The 21,994-nt window shown below is 39.2% G+C and overlaps 2 protein-coding genes across 4 annotated transcripts in view; one reads left to right on the forward strand and one right to left on the reverse strand.

Moving 5' to 3' along the window:
- The window catches only part of LOC149776262 (complement C1q-like protein 2), a 47,843-nt gene extending 34,269 nt beyond the window's left edge, over positions 1–13,574 (reverse strand). The window contains exon 1 of the mRNA XM_089942673.1: positions 13,471–13,574. Coding sequence (XP_089798799.1) covers positions 13,471–13,483 — 13 coding nt within the window. The 5' untranslated portion in view covers positions 13,484–13,574. The remainder of the gene's footprint in view (positions 1–13,470) is intronic.
- Positions 10,607–21,994, forward strand: part of LOC149776263 (uncharacterized) — a 31,041-nt gene continuing 19,653 nt past the window's right edge. For 2 of the 3 annotated variants that reach the window (XR_016416268.1, XM_089942674.1), the window contains exon 1: positions 10,607–10,685. The gene's annotated coding sequence lies outside the window, so the exon portion shown is untranslated. The remainder of the gene's footprint in view (positions 10,686–21,994) is intronic. The other variant, XM_089942675.1, reaches the window with a different exon arrangement.

Genomic DNA, 21,994 nt, shown 5'->3' on the forward strand with positions numbered 1-21,994 from the left:
AGCGAAGAGTGGGTCACCTATTAACAAACAAACAAAATGGAAAAAGTGTTAGCTAGCATTTACTACGACCCATGCCATCCTGCAGGCTACGGAGGAGTTCAAAAATTGTATCGTGCTGCCAAAACTCTACTGAAAAGTCTCCGTTTAACTCAAGTGCAACGATGGTTACAAGAACAAGCTACCTACACTTTACACAAACCCATTCGACGAACGTTTTCCAGAAGTCTCACCCAAGTGGAAGGCACGATCATCAATGGCAAGCCGATTTAGCCGATGTCTCTCATTTGGCAAGCTACAATCGTGGCTACAAATATTTGTTTTCTGTCATCGGCGTCTTTTCCAAATTTGTCTGGGTCGTGCCATTGACTTCCAAATCGAGCAACGAGTTAGTGCGAGCCCTGCAACTGGTGTTGAAACAATGTGGTCGTCACCCTATTCGATGGCAAACGGACAAAGGTACCGAATTTCTGAACCAAGCTTTCCAAAAAGAATTAAAGAAACGTGACATTCATTCTTTTACCAACGAGAATCCTGAAACCAAAGCCAGCATAGTCGAACGTTTTCAACGCACTTTGAAAAAAAGCATGTGGACATATTTTACGCATCACCACACTCTGAAGTACATCGACATCTTACCGCACCTGGTGCAAGTGTACAACCAATCTTACCATCGAAGCATTGGACGTGCCCCGCAAGAGGTGACTCCCGACAACGAAGTGCTGGTTTCTGATCGCCTGTTTGGTAAGTCCCCGACGGTGGCTGTCCCCAAGAAAGGTGGAGTGTTGGCCGTAGGAGATTGGGTGCGCAATGGTAAAACCAAACTCATTTTCGACAAAGGTTATTAATCCTAACTGGACCACCGAATTGTTTCGTGTCACTGGACGAGTGCATGGTCGTCATCCTACCGTCTATAAATTGGAAGACATGAAAGGAGAAGTGTTAAAAGGGACGTTTTACTTGCCTAAGTTACAACGTGTCACCAAAAAAGAAGACGACGTGTACGACATCGAAAGCATTCTCGAATGCAGAACCCGTAAAGTGGGCAAACGACGTGTCAAAGACGTAAAAAGTATGTTGGAAAGGATATCCACTTAGTTTTGATTCTTGGATCGACGCTTCGCAAGTCATCGACTATAAAAAGAAGTGACCATCATGCGCTTTCACACACACGCAGCTACTGCTACCACTTCTTCACCCAGTTCTTCTCTGCAAGATTTACAGAAACAACCCTTGTGGGTGTGGTGTGGAGAACGTGTGCCTAAAACGCAAATCGTCTTTTTCTGCCAAATATTTGTGGTGTATTGTGTCACTGGTGCAGCCATTGCCAATTTAAGTTCGCAATAAGGAGACAAACAATTGTGGACCATTTTATTGAACAGTTGCATCGGTTACCTGCTTCCCAATCCCTCCCTGAAATTCACCTCGAACGGGAACAACGGGAACCTTGTGTCCAGTGCCAATGCAAATCACCACTCCAACAACAACAACCCCATTTTGGGCGTAGACACTCCTTTGAATACCAGTAACCCCTCGGACAGCCACAGAACTCTGGAATTATGACCCACCATAACCAATTTTACTTAACCTTACCCAGTGACAGTTCCATGGAAGTGATTCCCAACAACACTTTGTGCTGTTACACGGCCAAATTACCGCAGACCATCCAATTAGATTACGAAGCCCATTGGGAAGTGGCTTTAGTGGAAATCATTCACCCGACCCAAGTCATCAATGTCCTTCCCAATCAAAATTCTTTTACGGTGGAAGTTCATGACGAACAATTGCAACAGTACTTGGAGACCCATGTAAAATATGATAAGAAAACACCTAGCACAAAAACTCAAAAGTCGACCACCTATCACTTATTCTTTCCTCCAGGCTATTCTCTTAGTGGTCAAAATTTAGTGAGCACCATTGCATCCAGGTTTAATGTCGTGTTTCTTAAACCTTTGAGAGTGTCAAAACAAGTGTTACCCTGGAGTACCACAAAATAGCTCGTCGCATCCTGGTGAAATTTCCTGAGGGGAGCAAAGTCTTGTCCTTTTTATTTTGTCCTGAATTGTTTGATATGTTGGGGGGGACATGGAGATGAGGATGACTATGATCAAGAAAAAAGAATTACCAGTCATTTCCGACAACGTTTCTTTTGTCAAGTTATTTCGTTGTTCCAGAGAACTGAACCAAGGACTGAATTTGATTTTTGTGTACTCCGATGTGGTGGAGTATAACGTGGTGGGACACACCTCCGTACCGTTACTGCGTGTCATTCCTTTCAAAGTAGACTCTGCCACGAACGCTGACGAGGAAGGTGGAAACACTTATCAAGTTCACTGCGAATTTGTACATCCTCACTATTTGCCTGTCAGCAAGTCGTATTTTGACACTCTCAACATTGCAAAATAAGGAGATCTGGGACAAAATATTTCATTCACCAAAGGGAAAGTCAAGGTGAAACTCCATTTTCGAAAACGGTTCTCTAACGACTCGTAAGTCATGTATCCAGTGTACTGAAGCGTTGCTCGACAGCGAGGACACGGTTTAGTAGATATGTTAAAGTCAGCCTTTCAATCAGTGGTCCCCGTGTTGAAACAGATGGTGACACGAGGATTGCACGCCTTGAAAGATGCGGCATTGACACAAGGCAAAGAATTTCTCCAAAATGTCATCATCGACAAACAAAACCCTAAAGAAGCATTCTTGAGAGCAGCAAAAATGTCTTGATGCAAACGGGCAAAGACATTTTAGGCCGACGAGAAACACCTATAAATGTCCTGCACGCTGCTGAGTCAGTCATTCCTACTTCCCTGAAACCACAGCAAGGACAAGGCAGAAAAAGACGACGAAGAAAACACCCCGTCACAAGACTTAACACTTCTAAAGCTAGAAAGACAAAGAAAAGAAGAACCGTTCGAGACTTAGACGTTTTTGATTATTAAATTATTGAGAAACAGGAAAATGATGCACCGAGAGTCATGCGCCTGTTCCAAGTTGGAAATGGATCTGTTTGCCATGCCCCCACCATGATGACGATGCAAGAATCCCAATGGGTGGAATTTCACCCCGTCTCGTCATTGACGGATTCAGCTCCCATTGAGTTTGATATCAAAGGTCAGCCCAAAGATTACATTGATCTGAATAGCAGTTACCTGTACCTGAAAGTCAAAGTGATCAAAACGGACAACACTAATCCAGGAGCCGATGAAAGAATATCTCCTGTCAACAATTTCATGCATTCCTTGTTCAGCGAAGTGGATTTGTACTTGAATAACAAACTGGTCAGCAGTAGCATGGATACTTACCCTTACCGAGCGTACCTGGAAAATCTCTCGACGTACGGAAAAGAAGCCAAGAATACTCATATGGATGCTTGCGTGGTATGGAAACCTGACACAGCGGGTGAGAACACGTTTAACGACACAATCCTGACAGAAGAAAGTTGTTAGGTTTGCTTGAATGTCATGCATTAGTTTGGTTCTATTTATCATACGGAGGTTTCTCTTAGTAGCAGATAAAGGTGGTTTTGAATTGATAGGTCAATATGGCATATAATGCAGAGTTGATCTGATGAAAGTTCGTGGGATACCAGGGAGAAACGTAGAATATCATCATCAGGTCTTTGAAGAATCCAGTCTAAAATGTGACCATGTTTATGAGTGGGTTGGTTAACTGACTGTTTGAGATTGAAAACATCAATGGAATCTATAAGTTTTGTTGTGTTTGGGTTTCCGGGACAGTCAAAGTGAAGGTTGAAATCTCCAAGAATAATCAGGTTGTCACCTATCGAATTTCCATACTCCAGGAGATTCTGAAACTGATTCAAAAAGAAAGATTATGCAATAAAACACTCGTAAATAAATGTGTGTGCAAGACCTATTTTCATTTTTTCACTGCCGGAGATTATGATACCGATCATCATGTAACCCATGTTACTGACAAATCCAATTGGATTTTTGCGACCACTGTCTCTGATGACACCGCCTCTATTGGCTTCGTAACTAATATATATTGAATGATATCTAAATTCATCAAGATCAATTTCTTTTTCACCTTGATCTATTTATATGTAAAACAAATTCTCTAACAGAACATTATTTTTCAGCAGGGAAATATCTCTCTATATAAGTTTTTGCGTCTTTTATTCTGATGTCATCAAACGCGTTTTGCATCTCGTAATATCGTTTAAGCGCACGATATTTTCGTCAGCCGCAGGATACACATACTTGTGTTTTCCCCTTGACCCCAATTCCGCATTTCAAACATGGTTTCGGTCCAGCTCTGCCATAGCTAACACTGGCCAAGTGATAGATGCATTACTCACCATAACAGCTGTTTTTTCACAATGTGTGACTGATTCGATCTTGAGCCAGCGACAACTATTTTTTGTTTGATGCATATTATATTATCTGGATAAAGTTTAATTGAAGAAATTACTTTTCTTATATACAAGAATGACTAATTCTACTTTGCAAAGCAGCTGCGATAACAGTATTTTAGTATAGCAGGGATAAAACCACATTTTCCAAGGTCCAAAATTGCACAAAAGTTACGAAATGAAATAAATGAATAAGAGAACTACAAGACTGAGCCACAGCACACCCCACTAAATCTGACTTTGACAGATTTACTAAACAAATACGTCTACCATTTGAGCTGCAAATACACTAATTTATCAAAATGGCCAAAAAATGACTTTGCGCAAGATGTCACTGTCCATGTCTGGTCAACGTTCAAGGTAGACGTCGATGTTACTTTCGTTGATTCCACCATGAACGACAAACGATCAGCGACTATTATTAATAACCATGGGGATGATAGCATCTACGTATTTAGAATAAAATGTATTGTGTAACATGTCATCCAAGATGGTCCAACCTGGATTATTCGTGATAAACTCGACCCTGTTAATGAATCACGGCGACATAACAATGTCGTCACAATAAATAACAACTCCAAACCAGGCATTTTTACCGAAAGAGACAAACCATACTACAATAACGCGTATCCAGTGTCTGCAGTTGTTTATGCACAATACCGTTTAAATGATCCTGATATTATTGCTTTTGCTCCGATGTGTGGTGCAAACATCAATTCCACGGCCACAGGATCATTAACGTATGGCTCAACGTATCATTGAACATTTGGCAAACTCAAGTCGTAGAAACAGATTGACTGAATCGAGAATAAAAAATATAAATAATTGGGAAAATGATATACATGACACCACCGAGTTAGAATTTTTTTAAATTTTTCCCATAGTTGTCAATACAATAACGAATGATGTTTTATATAACTCAAACAAATATAGAACGGGGGAGAGGGACCAATCACGATAATAGCTCATAACGCTCATGCGTGGACTGATGGTCTGAGTCAGTAATAAAATTTCCATGAGTAAAAACAGTAAGATTTTACAACAGTGATAAGTTTGAAGAAATCTACAACATCAGTAAAAACGATGCCGTGTTTAGTTGTTTCAGAGTGGCCTAGATTCACAGTTTGATAAGTTTTTGTTACAGTCTGGCGTTCTCTAATGAAAAGAATCGCTCCAGCACCAAATGAAACAAACTGCGCTAAAATATAACACCAACATAGATGAATTACTCATTGTTATACGGTGTCATCGGTTGTTGCTCACATTGAACAACAAAACGTCGATGGTGTCCAACACCAAAAGAGTTTCTTGACGATATATCACGGTCCTGTATCGAGTTTGGACATGTTGGTCTCTGGAACACAAAATACAATTCCGCCGATATAATGTCGGTTGATAATGTCGCTACTTATCCGGCTGCTTTTCTTGGCCTTGGTGAGTTTATAACCCGTATTTTGAACGACTCGACCGTCCGACACATGAAACGACAAGAGTTGCAATAAATGGACCACTGTACAAAACTGATCTTACTGGATTTGCGGAGATTGAGTCGTTTGATTTTGCTTCAAATGCTCATCCGGTTATACCAATTTGTTTGGTCGACACTTTGAGAAGCCTGATACAAAAATTAATCTAAGTAATTGTTGTGCAAAAAATTAACGTGGTTGGGCTCCGATAGTGTTATTAGGATATTTGTTAGATATATTTTTAACATCGCTGACTGTAACATCACCGATAATTTTTGTACAACCCGTACAACTCTATCTGAGGACCTCGTGAAGTACATGGACTACGTGCATGATAACTGAATCACTACCAGCGTTTGGGACGTGACATCGTTGAGTGTTTACGGTCGAAGTATCCGAACCACCAATGATGTTGAGGGGTGGCGCCTCCATATTCACAGGCGCGCCAAGAAAGGCAACTTGCCTTTCTACTTGCTGGTACTGCTTTTGTACAAGGAAGCCACCCTTCTTCTATGCAAGTTAAGATGGTATATGAGGGTAAACAAAGGAGATACCAACGTAAGCAGACTATCAAATGCCTGGGACGGTTGATGGTACTGTGGAAGTCCTATGCAGAGAAATGTATCTCCACCAGTCAGCTACTGAAACAATGTACCATCATTTATGTACCATATTAGTTCTCCATGGCCATATTATGTAAATAAAAATAATTTAAAAAATAATACGATTCTTCGTATCTTTGCGCATGTACAGTATATGGTATACACTTTCAATAGTAATGTTCATACAGTTAAGTGATTCATAATAAATGCAGCTAATGAAAATCACTTATTGTGCTCGTTGTGTTAGTAAATATGATTTCTTTAGGATACAGAAATATTCCACGCATATTTGAACTGCTCAACGTACCTGGGAAATAACGAAAAATATCGTGTCTTAAACAAATGTAAGTGTCACATTTAAATCTCAGACGAAACTTATTGATATTTCACATGGTCCGAATCAGCCAAAAATCTGGTCCGAATCAGCCCGTAATTTGGACTGAATAAGCCTGGTCATTATCAGCCTGTTGCAATTACAAAGAACTCCGTGATCAAACTTCTTAACCACACCACACCATTCAATTTCGACCACACATAACTTGAACCAGTCAAAACCACATTCACACTGGAGCAAAGGTCAGTCCATTTCTTCTGCCTATACCGCCCTCCTCCTAGTACAAGCTGACTGACTCTTTCTTTCTGGAGCAGTTTCCGAATCTCCTGGTGTATGGAAATTCAATAGGTGGCAACCTGATTATTTTTGGAGATTTCAGCTTTCACTGTCCCGGAAACCCCAAACACATCAAAACTCCGACGGGCGCCGACTGTACTCGTCAGTTGTCTGACCAACAATAAGAGCGCTCCCCTATTTATAACCTTCCCCCAGACACCACATGACACAATTCAACCAATCGATGCATGCACGGCAACCCATGCAACCAATCAGTGTCTTGTATGGTGTGCCGTGTATGGCACTGTAAACAATACAGTTTTGCATGGTATACGATATCAACAGTACAAGTACATAAATTACATAACAAAAAGTATTTCAATACTGTATGACTTCTCTATGAAATGAATAAGAACATTTTATGAGATCAAGTTTATGTGAAATTAAACTTTATGATAATAACTTAAGTCTTGAATAATTGAATCGATTCATGAAGACGCGGGTTCTGCACTTGATGCAGACGACCGGTACTGTCACATCAAAACATGAAATGCATACATCAGTACAACTGTATTGCAATGAGGTTATCACTAAAACATACAAATTACCTTCTTACAGTACCCTACTATCATTAGAGAGAATAATTGCTAATGCGAAAGTATAGAATCTCTAAATACGAAACACTCTTGCTAATCCAAAATGGCGGACATCGTGATACAAGGATATACATGGACTTTTCTAGTCATGATTTTGCAGATATTTTACATAGATTACAAATAGTAATAGCATAAGAGCATACTATTTGTAGCAGATAAGCTAAACAGTACACTCTGAAAACTTTATGACAGACCTTCAAAGACGTTTTACCAAAAGAACCTCTACCTCGAAAATAGGTTACACATGTTAAGATTGGTTGCCAGGATTGGCTGCTAGTTTGACAGTGGATAGACATTAGAGATAAATATAATTGCTATGCTTTGTAAGTGAACATTCTAATTCATATTCATATTCACCATATTTATAGAAACAAACTTTATAGAAGCAAAGACTGAAAATATTATCCAAGTCATTGTGACTCTAGCCATGGTCATTACAATATACACTCAGCCGCTCTCAGGTGTCATAGATCATCATCCAGTGTCTCACCAATTGTACGCTGATGACACCCAAATATACAAATCTAGCCACCCAACTGAAATTGCTGCTACCATCCAAGGTGTAGAGAGGTGCATCTCTGATGTGAAATCATGGATGACATGTAACAAGCTGCAGATGAATGATGATAAAATTGAGGCCATTCTGATCACAAAACAAAGACTTTCTCAGTCACATCCTTTACCTCAAAGAATAAATATCAGTAACACCAACATTAAATTCACACAATCAGTATGAAACCTAGGTGCCACTCTGGACAGTATTCTCACATTGCACCTACATGTCATGAACATATGCAAGGCTGCATATCTTGAGCTGAGATGCATCAGCTCCATTCACAAATATCTTTCAGTTGATGCCACTAAAACACTTGTGTGTTCATTAGTACTCTCAAAACTGGACTAGTGTAACTCAATTCTGTCTGGTTCATCTCAATATCTACTCCAAAATCTTCAAAAAGTACCAAAAAAAAGCAGCTGCTCGTATCATACTTAGAGTACCACGATCAGAGCACACCTCCCCGCTCCTCTGTACCCTACACTGGCTATCCATTCGATCCAGAATCAAACACAAAATTTGTTCTCTGTGCTACGCGTCACTGACGGACTCTAGTCCAACATTTCTATCTGACCTCACCCATGTTTATACACCAGCAAGAAACTTATGCTCCTCTCCTGACAATCGAATACTCATTATTCCCACTATGAAAATAAAGTCATATGGACATCGTTCTTTTGCATACCATGACCCAGCAACGTGCAATGAATTGCCCACTTAATGTAGACACAAAGACACAGTGATCACATTCAATAGTGCTCTCAAAAACTATTTCGACTGCAAGAACAAACTTAAAGACATAATAATGTTTCCTACCTTAAATATTCTCAGCATGTTTTTTTATGTTTTCTAATTTCATGGTGTTCGTGTTTGTAATCATTATATATGTTTTTTATGTTATAGGTGTTGTCTAATGTTGTAAAGCGCTATGAGCTTCTAAAGATTAGGCGCTATACAAAGTCCTCATTATTATTATTATTATACAACTTGCAAGCAGATGAGTTTTGATGCTAAAATGGCATGAAATATTTCAAGTGTATGTTGTATATTGTACATGATTCTGCCAAAAATTACTGTATATTGTGGCTTATACTGCCAGAAATTACTGTATAATGTGGATTATTCTGCCAGAAATTACAGTATATTGTGGATGATTCTGCCAGAAATTACTGTATATTGTGGATGATTCTGCTAGAAATTACTGTATATTGTGGTTTATACTGCCAGAAATTACCATATATTGTGGATTATTCTGCCAGAAATTACTGTATATTGTGGATGATTCTGCTAGAAATTACTGTATGTGGATTATTTTCTGCCAGAAATTACTGTATATTGTGGATTATACTGCCAGAAATTACCGTATATTGTTGTTGATTCTGCCAGAAATTATTGTATATTGTGGATGATTAAGCCAGAAATCACTGTATATTGTGGATTATTCTACCAGAAATTACTGTATATTGTGGATTATTCTGCCAGAAATTACTGTTTATTGTGGATTATTCTGCCAGAAATTTACTACTCCTGCTAAATCTTCACCAGACCTTCCTACAAAACATTGTCCGACACATATCTACAATTATTTCTTAAATATCACAGTCATAATTCAGAAGAATAAATCTTGCTTTATAAAACCACCAAGGTCACTTTGAACAAAATCTGTGTCTCCATGATTCTGATATTTAAAGATGGAATAGTTAATCATAATAGGGATTTTGATGACCATGGCATTATAGTGGTGGTTTGACAAGCTTATATGTCTAGTTTAGTCCGAGTTACTTCTGACTTTCCCCACCTCAGTTTAGCTATTCCTACACTGAGTTGTGGTCAGAGTTGATTGCCTATCAAAAAGTTGGTATTTGCCAAAACCGCATAGTGTCACCATAGGATAGATGCAACTGCACAGTGTCACCACATGGTAAATGCTTATTACCAGTCCTAGCAAACTTTCACAACTCTACATTGAACCATACCCTAAGAAATTGATAGGAAGATGATTTATCTTCTCAGAAATTGCAAGAGTAACATTTGTTGTTTCTTTAATTTGCTTTCAAATTCATCTGGCAGAGAGCATATGCCAATGGTGGTTTTTGTTTCTTAGGTAACTACTGCATTGACCTGCACTCACTACATGAGGAATCTGTTTTTTCCAGGTAACTACTGCATTGACCTGCATTCACTACATGAGGAATCTGTTTTTTTCCAGGTAACTACTGCATTGACCTGCACTCACTACACGAGGAATCTGTTTTTTTCCAGGTAACTACTGCATTGAACTGCACTCACTACACGAGGAATCTGTTTTTTTCCAGGTAACTACTGCATTGACCTGCACTCACTACATGAGGAATCTGTGTTTTTTTTTCAGGTAACTGCTGCATTGACCTGCACCCACTACATGAGGAATCTGTTTTTTCCAGGTAACTACTGCATTGACCTGCATTCACTACATGAGGAATCTGGGTTTTTTTCCAGGTTGCTGCAACAGTGATGGGTTTCTGTTGGTTGTTTTCAGAATAAATATGTTGGAAGTTATTTATGTTTTTGCTTTTCTGAAAAACATTACATGACTTTCATTTAATATTTTCAAACTTTTTGTACAAAAGCACTGAAGTGAGGTTCGTTGGTACGGCATAACTATGGAACCTCTTATGTCATGGATATGTGACTAGCAATTAAAATAAGATAATATAAGATTAAATAAGATTTATTTAATGTGGCATGGTTTATAACAACAATTCAACATAAGCTGTAATGAGCTTTTCACCGACCTTATCTAAAACAAAGAAGTCATTATAACAAGCATGATTAGCAAGACATCCAACACATGATTAAACATAAGTATGGAGTTGGACAAAACACAACACTTGATTTAAGACATGAGTAAACAATGAATTTTAAAGTATGTGAATAAATGTGAGCTTAATATCTAGGATAAATTGAAGATCAAAATTATTAGAATATAGATTTAAAATAAATGCAGAAGTACCAGATTAGGACTAAAAAAGCATGTTTCAATACAGCTTATGCTTTTCTTAAAAAGAAAGTAACAAACAGAAGGGCACTTGATTTGTATATAAGACAAGGGCAGATAAAGAAACAAAATGTTAACACAAACATTAGCTGTCATCATGGGAGGGGTGAGTATTATTTACAGATATTACATTTACAGTCTTTACCATTCCAGAATAGAATTCAAGATCTAAATAAAATAAAGCTTGATTGCTCTCTAAAGTGGTTTGGTAGCTCTGACATTCCGTAGAGTGGAAACTTCATATCTAAACAATTTTTTGCCAAATGTTGAGATTTTAATTCTTGCAACATCTAAAATATTTGAATATCTAAAATGATATTTATTACATTTAAAACATTAAATCAGCCAAATAACTGGGAGCATGCTTATTCAGTATTTTGAAAGTCTCTACAGCCATAACTCTTGCACCTTGAGAGTTGTCATTTTTGCCATAAGTAAATTTTGATGATAGCTGCTTGTAAAATCATCATACACAAAAAGTAGTGTTCATGTCACTGCAGAAATGCCAGGCTAAGGGACAGAAATTGAAATTGAAGAGGATAAATGTATACACCATTGTTAGTTTGTTGAGTCTAGTTAGCTTATGACCAATACGTTTCAAGACAGTTGTCTGGAAGCTTTCCTACAGAAGTTTATTTACATGTAAATCGAATTGCAGTTGATAATGTCAATTCCAAGTAGTTTATCAATTTCTTCACAATTATGACATCAGTGCGTCATACTGAATGTCTTTATACCCACAGCAATTACTTGAAACTTTTCTGTGTTGGCTTGCATTTGTTAACAGTGAACCAGTCAATCAGAATATTTTACTATGCTTCAAGTGTGTTAATCAGAGTGTTAAAATCCAGTGAGGAAAATGACAAAGCGCTATCGTCAGAATAGTCATATATAAAGAGCCATATCTAATGAAAAAGAAGATATCATTGTTAAAAACTTTAAAAGGTAATGGAAAGAACCAGGTCATATTTTTTCAGTGCAGTAGTTACGTTCCATCTGTCAATGAATTACAGACATAACAAATGTTATATTTGCAATTTCTGAGAAAAATCATCTCCCTATTAATTTCATGAAGGTAGGATTTTAGGTAAGGTCACTTAAATAGCTAGACCCATCAGTAAGTGGCTATTGAGGTAATGTCACTTAAATAGCTAGACCCATCAGTAAGTGGCTATTGAGGTAAGGTCACTTAAATAGCTAGACCATCAGTAAGTGGCTATTGAGGTAAGGTCACTTAAATAGCTAGACCCATCAGTAAGTGGCTATTGAGGTAAGGTCACTTAAATAGCTAGTCCCATCAGTAAGTGGCTATTGAGGTAAGGTCACTTAAATAGCTAGACCCATCAGTAAGTGGCTATTGAAGTAAGGTCACTTAAATAGCTAGACCCATCAGTAAGTGGCTACTGTATACTAACGTGTCAATGTCAGCACATTCCACCTTCTTCAAAGGCAAAATGCAGACTTCACACTCCAGTACCATTATAAATGTCAAAATATCTTGAGTGGTGTAGGAAATGTTAGAGGAAACTTGAACTTAGTCTTTGATATACAGCTTTATATAAATATAACAAAACCAGTGAAGATTTATACAGCCTCATTTTCAAACACAATTTGTCAAATCCCCATTTGTTCTCTGTAGAGCAGTGGTCCCCAAAGTGGGTGGTACTGCCCTCTTTGGAGATGCGGGATTACCGAGGGGGGGTGGCGTTAATGCTGAATAATGCTTGTTAAGGGGTAAGGTAGTGGTGTGCTGAGGATAACTGGGGGCGGTGGCCCGAAAAAGTTTGGGTACCACTGTTCTAGAGGAGCAACTGAATCTTGGGATCTATGTGGCTAGCTCTGAGACAACTTGGACATTGTCCAATCATTCAGATTTTCAAAAAGTACATATGACTGCATACAATTAAGCTGACTGGCGACAACTGAAACATTATTAGACATTGGACTATTACAATTATGAAAACTACTAGTCGAAATTTACTAGCTTTGGACTAGCAGACTGCTGCTAATTTCAAGCCCTGTTAAATTACTTTGACTAAACTCTTCAAGATCAACTAGTTTTAAGACATACTTAAGTCTGAGCTCAAACAGTCAGTGCATTCTGTTGAGTTTAATTATAACATTTTAGTCAAATATTATATAAAGCATGCAAATGATAGAATGCAGATTACCTTGTATCTTCATGTTATTTATAAATCCTACCGGTATATATTGTTAATCAACAAATTCTGTTGTACAGTTAGACACACAGTACAATGATATGGAAAAATGGGAACCAGCCTGAACATAAAATAGAGTAAATATTTGTTAGGCTGACCAGGTTTGGTTAATAATGTAAGTTATGTTTTAGGAAAAAGAAACTTTTGAGAGCTTATCCTAGTTGTAAGTGAAAAATATAGATACGTTTAATTGATGGAATTTCAGTCCTTTAACGGTCTTGAGTTTGGAACATTCATTAGTAAAATTAGCACCTGACTCTTTGGTGCGGAATTGAAAGCACATGTTTCAATACATGCAGGTCTGGAAATTGCTGCAGCTCATATCTCTCCCGCTACACAGAAGCTGACATCCAGGTTTCCTCTGTACTAATAAATATAACTTTGATCATAAGCACTCACAAATTTTAAGTTATGAATTTTTAATATCATGGTGTTTGCATAGATTTGCTATGGGAACTGAATTAGTACCATGAGTCATGTATGCACATTGTAATAAGGGAAATAACTCTTGTGAATAAGTGTCTTGTTATGAAAGGGGAAATAAATCAAACTAATCTTCTTGGCAAAATATCTGTTAAAAATGATGATTTCTTGCAAAATGCAAAGAATTCTTTTTATTGTTAGTATTCTGGACAACCTAAAAACAATAGCCAAGGACAAAGAAACACAAATAAGCTTTTTTGCAGAATGAATTGTCCGTCATAATCATTTATACCAAGTGTTATGAGAATTTTTTAAGTGATTCATGAAAGGTATGCTAATTAAAACTTTAACCTAAGTTTAACTGTTGAAGACACCAGTGCTAGAAAAGTGGCTGCTGTGTCTTATTTCACACTAATATGGGGCTCAGTATTGGTGGCACCCACTGTATGTAAAGTTGGTATTATCAGAAAAATAAAATCAAAAAGGTTTTGATGCAGAGTTGCATTCTTTATAATACAAAATTCAGGGAAGAAGAGAAAAAAATCAACTCTTTTCCAGGTTGAAAATTTTATTTCACTAAACAGCACCATTTGCTTAAAGACACTTCAAGATCTATTCATATAAAGCATAAAACTAAACATCTGTATTAATTATAAATATACATAACATAAAAAAACAGAGATGGCACAAGAATAATTTCATAATGTGGAGAAAAAACATCCAGTCATACATCATGTTTAAACCTATTCAGCAGGAAATCCATAATTCCAGATATGCATATTCCCATACATCCATATTCCCAGACATATCATATCCCCAGATGTCCTTATTTCCAGACATTCATAATCCCAAACATCCATATTTCCAGACAACCATAATCCCAGATATTCATATTTCCAGACAACCATAATTCCAGATATCCATATTTCCAAAACAAAACAACAATACTCGTCACAAAACCAGTAATTTGTTACGGGCTGTTCCATTAAAAAATACATGGAACCCAGGGAAGGCACTTTTAAAGTGGAGTACCCACCCAGATAGATGTAATTTAAAATTTATTCTCATTTTAATATGAACAATGTGAAATCAAATTACCCTGGCATATATTTTTTTAAACTGCTTTCCCTGGGTACCATGTATGTTTAACTGGAACAGCCCTAATGAAAAACAAAATGCCCCATCGTGTATGTTAAAATGGAACAGCCCTAATGGAGAAAAAAAATGCCCTTCCACTGTGACAGAAAGAAATTAAACACAGACAAGGATAATAACATATGCCCAATGACAATCATAGTGGAGCATATAATTAAAAAGGCAGATGGTGTTAGTAGGTAAAAGACACAATAAAACTGTCTTAAATATGTGATGCAATCTGTTTGTAAAGAAAAAAGCATTTATAAGACATTTTTTTTATACTTATCAATACCTTTTTTGTGTTTGTAGCAACAAAACAAAATCCATGATAATGGGTATTGCTAAAGTGAATTTACACTGGTTTACCAGCTAGGGACTCTTGCTAAAAATCTCATACAAGACTATCAGGATTTCATATCCAAAGATGTAATTATATAGTGCAATGCACAGAAAGCAGCAGAGGGGGCGAATCCGACATTTTGTCCAATCGTTATTTTGCTTAATTATTACTTTCTGCACTCAACGATCTAGTGTCGTCAGCGCCTGGTAAAAAAAAAACGACGACGTCGTTGGGGGGTCGACGCGTCGTCATTTGGTTTAATTAACACCTTCTGCGCGCCGATCCTCAGCGTCGTCAGCGTCCGGTAAGCACAGCGACGACCGCGTCGATGTCATTGCCCCCTCTGCTGCTAAGTGGTTATTTACAATGATCTTACAAACAGAGTGATCACTAACTCCTCCTCTTGCAGATCGATTAGGTTATTTGACTGATCGGTGAGTTTAAAATTAATTCTCGTTAAAAACCGATCATGGCATCGCATATAGACCGGATTAATCGGACTCTCAACGATTAAAAATCCGGGAGGGGCTGTTGGTGAAAACGAATAAAGGATATATCCCTGTTGAGCCTGATTTGATTGCTTGGTATCCACCTGGTAACTCCCTTCGATAACATCACACACTAGATTGATTGCTATCACTGATGCGATATTTACGTTGTACGGGGCAATATGCCTACCACCATCTCCGTTATCGTGTTTGAGGATAGTTGATGGACCGAGAAAATCATTAAGAGAATTTCTTAGTTCTGGCGCGTTGTATCCTGGAAACTTGAAATCGGGTAAATCGGCTTCTGTGATATTATACTCGGTTAGGAATTTTTGTTTATTATCATCGCTGTTAGAGAATATTATCCCGACGATTCGTTTATTGATATATTCCATGTCTGATATAAGTTGATTTAACATCTCAACGTGTTTTCGTTCTTTTGTTTCCCGTAGCTGTTCTAGTTGTGATTGGTAAATACGATTAATCTCGGCAAACATATCAGTGATATCATTTAAATTAACTGTTAATACGACGATCGATTCAGGGGTTTTGTCATGCTGAAAATACCACTGCATGGCGTCCCTGTCTTGAAATATAAACCTGCTGGGTAATGACGTGTTTTTCATAATAGACAAATTACCAAGATAAATGGGAAAAATTTTATAATACGATTGCACATTCGTGTGCAAGTCCGCGGGTTTTTCCTTAGGCCATCCTAGTATGGTTCTTATTGAACTGTTATAAATATCAACCATATACCCCGGTGTGCTTATTTCGATCGTCGATGATAACGTCGGTTCATGAACCGTAATAGCGATTTTTGATTCCTTTCCTGTGATCGATTTTATCCTGCGTTGAAATTCTTTATTGATTTGTTCTATTTGGTATGACCCAGTTGGTATTGTAACCTCATTCCAGTCTGGGGTCCCATCGGGCTTATTTGTCCATGCAAAAACCAGCGAGTTATTAGGTTGTTGTCCGTTAAATGCGTCTGCTCGAATATTAGGCCAACTGTGATATACTCGCAATTTTGCCAGCGCTATTTCCTTTACTGGAACCGGCGATGGGAAGTTTACACTGAATTCGGGTTTCGTTGATGTTATCGATATCATATTTGTTTGTACCGGAGTGGTGTTCTCCACGATCCGCTGAAGTAATTGAGACCCTTCGGGGTTCAGCGACATTATTATTATTCGTTGTCTTTAGTGTCTAATTTCAACAACCAGGTGGTTCCGGCTTCCAGTTGAAAATCCTCGATTTTTGACATCGCGGAGCTATACAACTGGACCATCGTGGAGAATTCAACATCGGATACGAACAAATTATCAATCGATAACGAGATCAACCCGGATAATTTCGAGTACGCGTCGGATACTATTTGATGTTTTACTGTATACTCGTTGAGTTTTTTCTGAAAACACGATGATATCTTCCTAGTGATTGCGTTGGCGACTCCAGCAATTGTTGTCATCGCGGAGATAGCGATTGGAACAGCGATCGGGGTTATCGTGGTCACCGTGGATAAAATAACACCGGCGCCAGCTACTATACCCGATACCGAGTACACGACCGCGTCGATGGCGGTTATTTTTCTGCGGTATTTTTTTATTTTTGCACGGTATTGTTCGGAAAGCGTTTTCAAATTCGCGGAAAATTCTTTTGCGGTATCGAATCGATATTGATGTGACGTCGGTGATACCTCTGATTCAATTTCCTTGGTGGTCATTTTTATTTTAAAAGAGCTAGTGTTTTTAATTACTTAGATTCGCTACAAATTCCACATACCATGTAATGTCTGCCCTAAATATATTGCTATCAACGGTCTTAATCACAAACCGTTCAGTTGCGTCCTTGTCTATAATTGTTGATATTGTATTGTTAAACCCGGATGAACTCGACGATGATATACTAAACTTCGTATTTGAAATCAATGTCAATCGATAAATACCCTTAACAGTTGCGGTGATATATACTGTATTCTGTGTAGGAGTCCAATCGAATGATCCATGCTGAATTGTGTATACTGTGTTGATGATATTCTCATGAGAGATTTTTATTCTTTCGGATTGATCTGTTTTCAATAGTGATTGTCTAAACGCTTCAGCAATAATTTTGATTTTTTCTATTTCCTGTCCATACGCAGTGATATCATTTATAGTTATTGTGATTTCATCCGGTTTGATATTTTTTTTACCAAAGAATTTATCAACGGCGCTATCAATCTTGTTAACATTTTTTCGTAACGAGGATAAATTGGCCGACAGTATCGTAAACTCCAAAATAGTATTCTTTATTGTTGTAATATTTGGTTCGGTTACCGGCGGGGTCCCGAAAAAACTAGCGGTAGTGAGCTGTATATCGGTGATAGATTTTTTCACCTGCGCGTCAAGTTCGGTCACCGATTTATCCAACCTTGTAAAACCGTCTCGGATTAATGTTATCGTCGATAGATGTTCACCCGGTTTGAGTCGTCCGTCGCTGGTATACAGCGCGATAGTGTCCTCGGCGGCATCACGCTGTCGTATTAAAACGTCATTCAGTGACACATTACTGGATTTCAATTTACCCTGGCGGTCTTGAAATACAACTATTTCGCCCGGGTCAACACTGGTTAAATTCAACGTATCAGCGATTTCATCCTCAATTAGTTTTTTTATGTCATCGGTGGCGGGCGTTTCCGTGGGTTTTTTCAGCGCCGAAACCGGTCGTCCCCAAATATCAATCATTATTATTGTAAATGTTATTCTCTAAAATCCGTTGAGCTTCTACGACCCCACTAGTATATTCGTTTACAACCATATGAGGTGGTTTTCGCGATGATGAAATCGCCGCAAGTACGTTCAATACCTCACGGCCACATATCGGTGGGTCGCTTAATCGCTGTGTTGGCAGCGTGGAATAAAAAACCCGGGCTGAACACGCCCGGGCTGAACACGCCCGGGCTGAACACGCCCCGACATACCGCATGAACTCTTTCGGCGGGGCTAACCCGTATGAATCAAAATAGACGATCGCACGCGGATCAATCGCGTATGCAACCCAATGAGTTCCCGCTCCGGAGGACCCATCGAGGTTAATTATGCCGGTTTCAATATTCCTTGGTGCCGCCGGTAATTGATCCCTCATAAAAACACCTCTGAAGTTTTTTATCGCTAGCGCGTTTGCGGCGTCTATTAAATCAAAATTAGACATGGGAGTCATTAAACGGTTCCCGGTAGTCTTAGACCCTTTCCCGAATACCATGAATACGGGGTTCCCGGTAGTCTTAGACCCTTTCCGGCCACGGGTCGTTTTTTTTTGTAGCCTTTCGCGGTTGCCTTCTTCAATGCCATTCCCGCCGCGGTACCAACGGCTCCTAACGCCGCCGCCTTAGCCACTGCTGGTGCGGCCGCGGCAATTAATGCCGGAATCGCGGCTAACAGCGGAAATATCCCACCGGTCTTTTCCATGTTTTTAATTGCTGCGGCTGAAAAATCTATTTGAACACCCTTTTTATTCTTCATCGCATCATTGAAATGTTTTATTTGACGCGCCGTCAACGATATCTTATGATTACCACCTGCCATCTGTGACGGCTTCAGCGTTATTGTGGTTCCGCATTGTTTAGCCGACTTTGATCGTAATTTCTTGACTTGACCATCAGTCAACTCTACACTGACGACACTATACGACATTTTATTGTAAACGCGTTTATGCTTTCAATTACATGTTTTCCACTGGCGCATCAACGATTCTCATTCGTCCACCAACACCTTCTAGCAGCATTGATTTATCGCTGAGAATGACAGCAACCGCTCTATAATTGGCACCAGCCGGGGCTATACGAGCTCGGAAGTGTATATCAACGACGGATTGTCTCGTTAAATCAAGATGTTCCAGCGAAAAATAATAAATCGGATACAGGTTTTTAAAATCAAGTTGTGATATTTGCAAACCAGTGTCGACGTTTTGATCACGACCCATATACGACAGCAATCGATGGTACACACGTGCGATATGGTTGTCGCCGTAATTAAGCTGTATATCCTCGGATGGTTCCTGTTGTCCGTTTATTCTCAGCGAAACCTCCATGACTCCTAATCGATCAAATATCATATGGCTGCGTTCTTGACTGCCCAATCGTTCCCTATTCTGTAGCGCTATGAATATATGACGCGGGGCTGAAACACCCTGTTTTGATGCTAGGTGCCATGTAAACGTATCGGCGACGTTATCCTCTTTAGCATCAGTTGTTACCGTTAGCCAACTCAACAGCGATTTCCCTCCCTGTTCCATAAATGCTAACAATCGTGCTTCCGTGGTAACTGATGGAGTCAGCACCGGCATCCACAATGCCATTTTAGTTAAAATGACTTTACCGGCAGCGACGCCAGCAGCATGCCATATTGCATTGTTATCATCGCCCCTTCGCGTCAGCGCGATTGTATGCTTAGCCCCATAGACAACTTTTCTAACATTTCTGCAGAATCCAAATATGTGATGGAGTGGAATCGCGCATGAAAACTGTCGGCGTGGTCCTTGTAACATTCCTACTCGTGCTGCGAATCCTAGATTGTAATCATTGTTGGTGCTTTTTATAATATTGAAATTAGCGCCTGGTCTTGCTCTGCGGTCTGGATTGGCTGCTTCAGCCTGTGGGTCAACTGCGGTATCTCTTTCCACCAGCACGTTAATGTACTGAATATGATCAGCGTTATCGGTGGAGTCCTTTGCGAACATTATAGATGGGCCCGCCGATCTTGTATAATCATCCGAGTATCTCGCCAACCCAATTATCGTCGTTGCAACATCAACCTCGCGTTCTATTGATTCAATTTCTCGCCCGTCAATAAGATATCTAGCGCTCTCAAATAACGCCATGATACCGTTGTTGACGAAGCCAACTCGAACACGATGGTCATCTGCGTATGGTGCATTATCGGCGGCATTTGTCACGAGTTCTCCCTCAATTTCGATAAACGCTTCACACGGCAGAAAGTATTTACTGGTATCTTGGACCTGAAGTTCAATTCGCGATCGTAGGTCGGGTTGCGCTGCATAATAAGAATAATATTGATAATCACGGACAGAATCATCCCTGCGCACTGGGGCATCCATATCAAACGCGGGATCAGCGGTACGCGCAAACATTCTATTATTTATCATGTTGATGTTTTCAATTGCGATTTTTTCGTCGTAAATTCTTTGAATTTAAACCACTCCCCGCTATCGCGTTCATGAGCGCGTTGGTTGCCGCATCGGCGGATGGCGAAGTCGTCGCCAACGACTGAGTCGTCGCCAACGACTCTAATTTTTCTTCCACGGCGTTATTTATTACTTTACTGACATTTGCAGGCATCACTGTCGTTGATGGCATTACCGGTGGTTTCTGTTTTTTTCTCCTGAATTTCACCAATGACATTAGTTTGTCCCGCGCGGCTGAAAACGCCCTTCCGGCAACATCTCCAATAGCACTAATACCTTTATCACGAATAACATCAATAGCCTTCATTCCTAATTGTTTGGCTAACGGCGCTACTTTTGGAGCCATTCTTGTAAATAACCCCGCAATGGTGCTACCGAGACCATCTCCATAGTACGCACGGTAAACAGGCAATCGCGAGTTTACCACGTAGACGAGTACTGGTTTATCGTGGTTGTAGTGTATGATCATCCTTATTAAAAACACCAGTTTTCCAATTAATCATCCACGAGTTCGTCTATGAGCGTTCGATATGCATTAATGTCCATAATACCGCCTGCAAATAACCGCTTGCAAATATCAGCGGCCTCATTGATTATTTCCGGAGAGTTATTTCCGGCTCGTTTTCCTCCGATTAGTACTTCCAGCCGTGATATATCACTGAGAACACTATTAGGACAGGTAACGCCGTAGGATTCTTTACCAACAGAGTATCCTTTTCCTTTTTTTGGTGTTATACTCTTAACTTCCTTGTGGAATGCGTCGTAATCGGATTTACTACGATGTGGTAATGCATCTTTATGTTTACTCGCTAAATACACTATTCTTGCCCAGTCCTTTAACGACTTTATATTTTTCTCGTAACCGCTATTGATATGCTTCTTATCTCGTATGCTCTTAGCAAAA

Source organism: Sinohyriopsis cumingii, chromosome 18 (genome assembly GCF_028554795.1).
Source record: "Sinohyriopsis cumingii isolate HCF-2022 chromosome 18, ASM2855479v2, whole genome shotgun sequence".
Classification (NCBI taxonomy): Eukaryota; Metazoa; Mollusca; class Bivalvia; order Unionida; family Unionidae; genus Sinohyriopsis; species Sinohyriopsis cumingii.